At 40.9% G+C, this 10,124-nt stretch overlaps 1 protein-coding gene across 2 annotated transcripts in view; it reads left to right on the top strand.

The window, feature by feature from the left end:
- The first annotated feature begins 6,774 nt into the window (after window positions 1-6,774).
- dpysl3 (dihydropyrimidinase like 3) overlaps window positions 6,775-10,124 on the top strand; it is a 37,778-nt gene continuing 34,428 nt past the window's right edge. For both annotated transcript variants that reach the window (XM_070843149.1, XM_070843148.1), the window contains exon 1: window positions 6,775-7,128. In XM_070843149.1, the coding sequence (XP_070699250.1) occupies window positions 6,775-7,128 (354 nt within the window). The remainder of the gene's footprint in view (window positions 7,129-10,124) is intronic.

Here is a 10,124-nt window from a genome sequence, read left to right as displayed (position 1 = left end):
CTCTTTGGTTCCTTGTTTTATTTTTTTTTTTACAGCTCCTACCACTCTGATACTGTGTCCCAAGATTTCCACTGAGAAAAAGCATCCCAATTCTGTACTGTAATATATACATTTGTTGATATGTACATGTGTCCGAATTATTTCATGTAATCTCCCCTTTTATTTTCTGTGAATAGTTGCACTTTTCTTTAATTCTCTGAAGCAGCTTGAACAGTTGATGTACTTGGCAGTTTATAAATGACTCAAAAGGGTATAAATTGCTCTGTTTTATTGTGGTGACGGCTGCAAAGATGAACTTTATTTCCTTGACAATTATAACTGAAAAAAAAAAGTTGGAATATGAATGTGGATAATGGAATATTTGCCTCCCCTGTCCTTCTTCCGTCCTTTACCACACACTGCATACTGTATTCATCGTTCTACTGTCAAAAATGTGTCGCTCTTGTGGGCCAGCAGGGGGTGCTGTCTTCACCTGAGCGACTTTCAATCCTCCCTTTAAAGTTACATGATCTCACAACAAACTTGTAAATATTTTTCAGACTATCTTGCAAAATATCTTTATCAACTCTGGTTGGATGATTGATCGGTTTAAATTCAAATCTAACACTTGTGTTCCTGTTATACAAAAAAAAAAAAAAATTGGCAAAAGCTAAATTCATCAGTTCATCATTTGACTGATTCTGACTTCATCACTTCCTGTGTCCCAAGAATACTGCAGGCTCTCTCTCTCTCTCTGAAGTTCTTTTTTTACTCACCAAAATGTCTTTGATACTAACAACCTTCTTTTACTATACACTACTCGCCATGGAGGTGTCCACTTCCCCAAAGTGAAACAGGAGAAAGTGAATGCAACACTACACCTGCTCCACTTCTCTCCTGTCAGGCTAACTCTGCCCAGTCCCTGCAATATTTACTAGTTGACCGTGCTTGTTCCCTGTGTACCTGAGCTAATGTATGTGCCATCATACCACCCCTACGGCTCCATTCACAGGTCTAGAGTATCTAGGCATCTCATTCCATAGCAGACAGTAACTATGATCCACTCCATTCACTTATCTGAGGGGAATTACTGAGACTATTTTTGTGCAAACTCAGCTAACTAGCAGTTGCCTTAAATGCACTTTCCCCTTTTTTTCCCACAATTATTTTTTCAGGCGGTTGATATTATCATGTAATGTAATGTATATTTTTTGGTTTGTTTTTATTTCACAGAGGATTTTTTTTTTTTTTTTTAAATCTGTAACCCGTCTGTCTTCCAGCGAGAATTTAACCCCTCCTCCTACTTTCGTCTAGATTATTAAATAAAATGAAAGAAAAATGAGCAATGCTGTAAAAAATAAAAAAAAACATTCATGGCCTTTGACGTTAAAGGAGCAATTGTCTTCTTTGTTAGAGGTATTAGAGTATTATTATTAGAGGTATACCTGGTAAGGGTTTTGTGTTTAGTTTATCTTCATTGTTACTTTTCTTCCAAAGTATCGGTATCCTACTTCTTTCTACAGCCTAACTTAAGACACTGATATTTCCTGATTTGTCAAATATATATTTTATACTTATACTTGAGTATACTATCCATTTTGGGCCAAAAGGCAAGAAAATTATATTGAAATTAGTTTAAAATGAAGTTACACTTACACAGTTAAGGTATCTTAGTATATTAATAATTCTTTCCCTGAATTATTTAGATTAATCAGTATCTTATCTGACAAATCAGTCTCACCCCAAGGCCCGTTTAGTGGTTTTCTGGAGGGTTCAAATTTGAATCTTCTCTAAGCACTTTAAGGACTTCTCATCCATGTTGACTTAAAACTGGAGACTGAAAGTTAATTCTTAAAACTGACAAAACAATCTCACCGCAAGGTCCAAAGGTAATTTCTGTCACTTTACTGTGCACTGAGACGTGAATGTGCTGCTTCATCAAGAATGAATGTTTTTTCTGTGGTATCTTTGTTAGCAGGATTTTATTTTACACTATGTGCCGTACTATTGTTTGTTTTGCACTTAATTGCTGACTTCTGTCAGTGTCTATTAGTATCAGTGATCAGTTCTCCTGACTAATGGAGTTCTGCTTTGTTCAGGTCAGGAAGAGGGAAATAAGCTTTGAGCTGTGGCTGGTTATTCTTCCATCTGATGTGCGCTGCATGTTTCACTCGTTGTCAGAAATAAGCAGGGGCAGCTACTGTACATTATTTCCTGCAAATGTAATTATTTCCAGTGATATCTTTAAGGTTTTCATAAATTCATTCATAAAAACAGCTCGAACATAAAAGTGCCCAGGCTTTAAGACTTGTGGTATATTATAAGAATCATGAATCTTTCCTACACTGAAGCAGTAAATGCTTCAGTAGTCTCACAAGCTTGTTAAACAGTAGGCTTTTCCACATTTTTTTTTTTTAAGTTATGCAGGACACAGAGCAGAGTCAGTCCAGGATAACAGTCTGTCTTTTCACTTTAGTCAGGACTGTCCTTGCCAAGCCAGAAGGGAACAGGGATCGAGCCAGGTTTCGTGATGTAGACCAACCCTGCCAAAGGATGTCTGTTATAAAAGCACTTCTATCTGTTCTCCTCTCACCACCCACACAGAGGTCACTCTCAGAGACTTGAGTGTACACTGTCTGAATAACTGTATGCAATGAAAAAGGAAAACATCCCATAAAAAGAGTTAGTGTGCCATTTTTTTCTGCATTCTACCTTGAATTCTGCATATGTCTCAGTTTCTGAAAACATAATTCTTGATGACATATTTGTTGTGTGCAAATGGAAACGGCTTTCCTCTGCAGAAAATCTTCTATAGATGCACTTCACCACAGACCATCAGCTGAAACCCATTTGACAGAATTCAGAAAATGGTGGACAGATTAAAACTCATATTTTTTCAATTATGAGTCATTCTGGACGACATGAAAGCCACTGTGCCATTATGTGCCAGAAAGCCCGCCTTGCTGTAAGGGATACAAGATTGAAATGTCCAACAGTACATCCTTGGAGGCTCTTTAACCTTATTTCAGCAGCAGCTGGTCAGCAGCCAAACCAGCCCCAGCGGATGCAGCTGCCCGTCTGCTCTGTTCAGCTGCTCAGCAACACTGACTGCATGGCCTATACACTGACTGCATGGCAACACACTTGTTTGCTTTCATCCTCGTCTTCATCTTTTGACTATAATATGAATGAAGATTCATTTCCACAACGTGTCAGAAAAGGATCCAAGAATACAATTTGCGATGCGCAGTGTTAAAGTCCTTCAAAGAGGCAAAAATGAGTCACTTAATCAAAATTGGTTAAATGGGAATTACATCAGCATTGTAAGGTACTGTGCAAAGCAGCTGAAGTATCTTTTCTCCTTGCAGCTCTGTCCTCTGTCTGACATTCTCTTTGTTTCCGGCTACATCAGGCTCATTCGGGCATTCAAAAAAGAAGTCTCGCATGTGAGCCTTTGTCTTTGCTCCCCTCTGATCATCCTGTGCATTCTGCCAAAGATCACTGCTGCTGCTGCTGCTGCTGTGAGTAATGAAGGGAAAAGTTTGCAGCTTGTGTTTCACAGTTTCTAAAAAATAAAACGATAATAAATCAGTAGAGTAAAAGCGCTAAATAGAGCCACCAAATATAGGTGTGAGGGCATGTAGTTATATCCTATAACTCAACTTGCAGACTGTGAGAGTATGTGAACATACTAATGGTTGTTACACTAAAAATCTGTGCATGTTATCAAGTCTCTGGAATTACATTTTGTGCAGAAAACCAGAAATTCTTGTAGGATCGAGACAGTAATAATTCTGTACTACAACGTTTCAACATTTATTTAATCCATCACTCATTTTATTTAATTTCCAGAGTAAAAGTTAGCCCGTGCAGAGCTTGTCAGACCTCATGTCTTATCGTTTATCACTGAATTAACTATTATTGACTTGACTGTAGAACAGTGGCCCACTTACCCACTTCTTCACAGGTCTCGCTCGCCGTAAGGCCTTTTGTGCCAAATCCATGAAGAGCACTGGGCATGAATTTGCCAAACTCTGTCCTATCTGCCATCATTCCATCATGCCTGGATGAGCATGCACTCAAGCCAGTGGCAACATGAGCACTATTGTCTTATGGGGTACAATAATTTTACTAGCTGCCCTACATTTCATCCATTTTTAATATAAAGACGGGGGGTTATCTCCTGCTTTGTTCTAGCATTGCTTTAAAAGCCTCATTAAGTCAGGGTAATATCCTGTTCGTGAGCTTCCTAACTAAGTGGCAAACAGCTTGTCAAAAGATGAATGTCATTCAAAAGGGGCAATACCAACATTTTAGTCACGATTTGCAGCAAAATACCAGACAACTCTCCTCTGAATGACTTTTCTGTTCATGATCAGAGGGGTTTACGGAAATCCACTGGAAAATACACCCAAATGAAATAAACAAGTGACTGAATGTTGTTGTTATTATGGTTTGCAGCTATCATGACATCACCGACATTGAAAGCCAGACAGGGAGAGCTGACGGCTCCACAGCCTCCAAGTCAGTCTGCTCTGTCCAGACCACAGTAAAACAGGGCACGGTTGAAGACAGACATCTGCACTAGCCTTTGAGCACTGTCCTTGTTCTCTCACATGATATTTAATTCTTTCCAAGTCATTCGAACTGGCTGGTGTCAGTGTCTAAATGTGTGGCCAGCCAAAACACGCGGCCACTGCATGAGTGAACATCGGGGAAAAAACGCTATCAACTTTCTTTTCTTTTGTTTTGTCGCCCCTTCTCCCTGCATAATATTTTGTCTACCCACAAGTGACATGCTGGAGGAAAGGAGGACATATTAGACAGCCCTAAAACACAGTGACTCAATAAGTTACCATAGAATTACAGAGGCAGGACTTTTTACTGGGCTCTTAGCATCTCCACAAACCCTGATGCTTAAATCACATTCATCTGAGGGGTAATTTCTGCTGCCCTGACAAGTTGCTGTGCTCGATGCCAACAGAGCCACAGGAGCTGTGACAGTGGTATTCAGCAAGGAATGTGTGGATAGAGAGCTACTTATAATATTTTACTCAGCTTCCGTCCCCTGAAAAAAAATTTACTAAGCCATCTTTTCAGAATAAAGTGCTGGATCATTCTTTTTTTTTTTTTTTTCCCTTTACCATGCATTTTGACTGACTGGCTTTTGTGTCTGTTCAAAAATCTAAAAGGTGGGCAATATCAGCTGTTGTGAGACAGAATAACAGCAACACATGCAATGCACAGATAAGATCAGAAAAATCATTGCATGCTCAGATCATGCCAGCATTCATTTGCAAAGTAAAACACTGCAGCCATTTACATGTCCCACTTAGAAATACATTTTTTGAAACTTTGATCAACAAGCTCAGCCGTTTGAAAGCTTAAATCCGGCTGCTATGAGTCAGCTTCTTCTGCAGGAGCATAACAGGCTTGACTGCCGTGCCTCATGATGTGGCCCCCAGCCTGAAAAACAGCCAAGGCTTCATTTCAGTGATGACAACCTGTTAGATGAGACCTGAGGACGTGCCCTGTGTGACTTCACTGTAGCCTACAGTGTGACTGACCTTGAGCCTCCCTCTCATCTCTGTGGACCCTGTGTGCCCTTTTGTCTTAATATCACGCTCTCGCTCTATCTCTCTTTCACACTCACACACACATGCACACACATTTAGCATTTCAACGGGAAAACTTTCACAGAGCTTCAACCTCACAGCGACACCAAAGCCATCCTCATGCCGTGCCAGACACACTGTTAAGGGACTGAACCGCCATTATTCTGTAATCCATATCAACAAGTGGTAATTAGTGGTGAATATATAAGCATTTATGCAGTAATTCTCAATTCTTAAGGCTTCCTAACTGGCTTCTTTGCTGGGGAAAATTTCAGAAAAATGCAATGCAGTGCCATATTTATCCTCTTGTTCTTAGATTTACCATAAAAAAAAAAAGGTGTGCAGTTTCTGGAGGAGAAAAGAAGAGGGTAAAAGCCTACAAACAACAAAAAACAAGGACTCAGCGTCCCTCTTTTGACTCCACTGCAGCATGTTGCTACATGGCCCCTTACATAATTGCATTCCTGTGAACTGAGTGACGGTGTTGACTCCTGCTTTCCTCCTGTTTGCTCAGCAGTCTTTCGGTGTGAAGACCTGCTGCTGACACCGTCCTGTCTCATTTGTGCTGGCGTTCGGTCATCAGCCCAAAGGTGTCGCCGTCAAGGCCCAGACAGGCACTTGAGGAAACATCACCTTCAGGCTTCCTGGGAGATGAAGTGCAGCCAAAAGCAGGTGTAGCTGCGCGTCAGACGCGTGAAGTGGTGCTGAAGGGACAGCTCCGCGCGCAAACTTAGGTCCACTTAGTTCATTTCGATATTAGATCGAAGACCAAACTGCTGAACACTGACGTCTGAAAGGACGAGCATAATAATTTTATTAGTATATCGAGCAATAAAAAAAACTGCATTAGAAAGATAAGGTAGGTATTTATATTGCAATAAAAGTTTTTTTGTTTTTTTTTAAATCGAATTTTTGCAATGTATGTTTACGTGAAATAGAGAAATAAATCCACAAGTCCACAATCAACAATATTTAAATGAATTAATTTTAAAACCATGTGCTACCTCTGCATCAGGCACTGCTACAGTACCACCTCTGGCTTTAACTCAACCCCTGTCTTCCTGTCAGCTCAGGCTTCCTCACAGCACTACACACACACACACACACACACACAGAGGCACACACACCTCTTCAGCACTAGTTTAACCGTCTTTCCCGGTCACTTGTGCAGGGCTCCACCATGGCAGAGCGCAGGGGAAACCGGGACACGGCTGAGGACGACCTGCCGGTTTATCTGGCCCGACCCGGCACGGCAGACCAGGTGCCGCGGCAGAAATACGGCGGCTTGTTTTGCAGCGTCGAGGGCGCGTTTGAGAGTAAAACCATAGACTTTGACGCTCTGAGCGTCGGCCAGAGGGGCTCCCGCACCCCGAGGACCGCCAAACGAGAGACCGGCCAGGAGGCGAGGAGCCCGGCCAGCGACAGCAAGAGCTCCCCCGGTGAGGGAAGTCCCGCAGCGAGGAAAAAGCCTCCTCAGGTAGAGATCAGAACCAGCGGCGGTAAAGAAGTGTTGCAGAACCTGGGAGATGAAAAGGTGAGAAAACTGTAACTTTTTCCTGAATTGCTGATGCAGCATAAATGCATGGCAGGAGTGGTTTGGGTGCGTGTTTGGTGGATCCCCCTCTCTGTTTTTATTTGTTTTTTTAAATTGGGATGTTTCAAATCTGAGTGAAAAATACCATTAGCATTATTAGACAATAATGTGACTGACTCACATGGACACTGGTGCTGTCATTCTGTGGGCTACACCTAAATGAAATGTGATATCTGTCATTCATCCACCTATTCAAAGTCTACAATCAACGTATTCACCTAAGGGAGGCTGGATTCATGCCCACTGCGTTTGGGAACTCAATTAAGGACAAGCCCTAAATTGTTCTCTGGGTGTGTAACAGCACCACATCACTATATGACATATCTGATCACTTACTGAATGATGTAAACTTTCCTGAAAAACACTGTAGAGCTAGTTCAGTGCCACTGCAGAACAGATACAGCACCCAGTAATAATGAGTGTATACTGCATGTTACCCCAAAGAGCACAACACATATAGTGCACAGCCCTGTGTAGCTGGTGGAGAGGAGCAAATGTAATTTCTCACATAACAAAATGTAGTTTTTGAAGGTATATTGTGGGGGGGGAAATGAGGGTGGGGGGGGTGCGAGACCGTCTGCCAAAAACGGCTGAGAAACGAGACAGACTTAAAATCCACAGCCAACATCCGTCAACACTTTTTTTGGCTTCTACAATAATTCCTCAGGGGTTAAAGCCTTGAATAATAGTGCAGGGAAATTCTGCCAGTGTATCAAGACAATAAAATGGGAAAAAAAAGACTCAAGTAGACAAGGCCACAGGACATAACTGGAAAGGCTCAAGGCTGGACAAAAGAAGATTCCTGTCATCGTCACAGCGTCTGGGCCGCTGCAGACATTCTGTAGTGGTGAAACCACAGAGCTGGCGACCATGATGCTAAATATCACAGGCCTATTGAAAAAATAAAATGCAACAAGTGTTGCCCACACATTTAGTTACGTATTGACCAGCTATTTTCATGAGACAACTGCAGGTCCATTAAAGCAACAAGCTGAAATGCATCGGCTTAGAAGACAGGGTGCTGAAAGAAATCTTTGTAGTATAGAGCCACATGTATAATATTGCATAATATTATTTTACACAGATTAGAAATGTTATTCACAACAAATGCAACTGAGATATACAGTATGAGCGTTTCCCTTTCTTTAAAATAATAATAACCTTTAAAAAATAACACAATAACACAACACGATTTCAGTGAAGACGCGGTCATACAGCACCCAGGTACTTCAAATGAATCCAATCCTGAGACCAAAATCTAATTCTTTTAAACTTTATGCTTCCACTTTAGTAGACACACCTAATCACATTAATACAACACATGGAAGGCTCCATAAAGGTTATCACAGTCTGTTTTTGTTTAGACTGTTTCATACAGGTGGTTTTAGTCATACTGGAGACTGGAGATTGCTGTTGAGCTTGATTTTGAGTGATGGGTTACTAACATGTTCAGGGTGGTCGCTAAGGGTGTTTTCAGGTGGTTACCGTGGTGTCGTGGGCGGTTGCTGTGGTGGTTGAAATTTTTGCATTGGTGCTCTCAAGGGTGATCATTGCTATAGTGATTTTGTTTGGTTGCTATTGTGTGTGACTTGATTATTATGATGGGTGTGGCCTCGCAGAAGGAACTGCAAGGCCAGGTAGTGATAATAGTAGAAGTAGTGGTGAGCAGCAGCAGTCAGTAGTATCATTATCATTATCTAAACCAATAATATTCAGTGTGGTGCATTACAGTACAAGCTGAAAGACTTCATAAAGGAGTGGGTTATAGCACTCTTCACATTGTTTTTTTTCAATTATACTCAGAGTGCTTGCAAATTTCTGGAAAACTATAAACCAGATAGGCTTTTAATCACAGCACACATTTTGACTTGTCATTAATATGGTGTAAAAGCACCATCATTTGTTAAATGGCTCTGTTCAATTCAAGTGTCTCAGTGAGGAACGTGAGCCAACATGCACAGCACAAGGACCCTGACGTACCGGGGTAGCAAAATACAATTCATCAATCATTTGTTTTATTACTCATACCTGTGCTTTTCCTACTGTGACATGTTGAACAGTCAGTGGTGTCCTCTGTGAGCTAATGATGTCCTTTCTGTACGTGGCACCATGAACAGAGATCGAAGGTTTGGGTTTGAATGTTTCAGCACATTACACAGAGCAAGGTGAAGCAAAATGCAATAATCTACGTCACTCTCCAAATCCAAACATTAGAGCAACAATGTCAAAGACAGCCTCCAGTCTGTCTTTTACATATTTCCCACAGAAATGTGTGTTTTTCAATTCTTTGACGGAAACTAAAGCGAATTTGTTTTGTTTCATTGTTTGATTTTGGGCTGTAAATTCAAATTGTGGAAACATTTTTAATGAAGTTTATAGTTTTAAGTATGACAAAACTGTCAACGTTCAAACACTACTTGTATCAATATCATCATCATCATCATCATAATCATCATCATCATCATCATGCATGTTTTGACAAATTTTATTTATACCTGACTCCAAAAGGGTGGACTGAAAGTTTTGGAAAATGAGTTTAAGGAAGAAGAAGAAGAAGAAGTCTGAGGTCAGACTGAGATCACTCTCTGGGTGTCAAAACTAGTGATTCAGCCACTCTCTCTCTGCACGCACACACACAAACACACAAACACACACACACACAATTTTGGCTGAGAGAGGAGAGACGCCATTAGACAAAGTGAGGAAGATTACTATTAAGTCATTGCAGGGCTGGCCACATATTGGCACACACATATACTCATTTAAAGCTTGAATGGAGCAAAATGATTTCCATAAGGAGCACTAAAGAGTTAAACGTTATGGAACGACCTGATGTAATGCAATATGTCATAGACTACAGTCAAATAGAGGCTAATAAAATTTAATTGTCTGCTTGACTGCATAAATGTATCATCAGCCTGACGTCAACTCTGGTC

The sequence above is a fragment of the Pempheris klunzingeri genome, chromosome 14, assembly GCF_042242105.1.
Source record: "Pempheris klunzingeri isolate RE-2024b chromosome 14, fPemKlu1.hap1, whole genome shotgun sequence".
In the NCBI taxonomy this organism is placed as follows: Eukaryota; Metazoa; Chordata; class Actinopteri; order Acropomatiformes; family Pempheridae; genus Pempheris; species Pempheris klunzingeri.
Note: the sequence above shows the minus strand (reverse complement) of the source record. Positions and strands in the feature narration are given on the sequence as shown.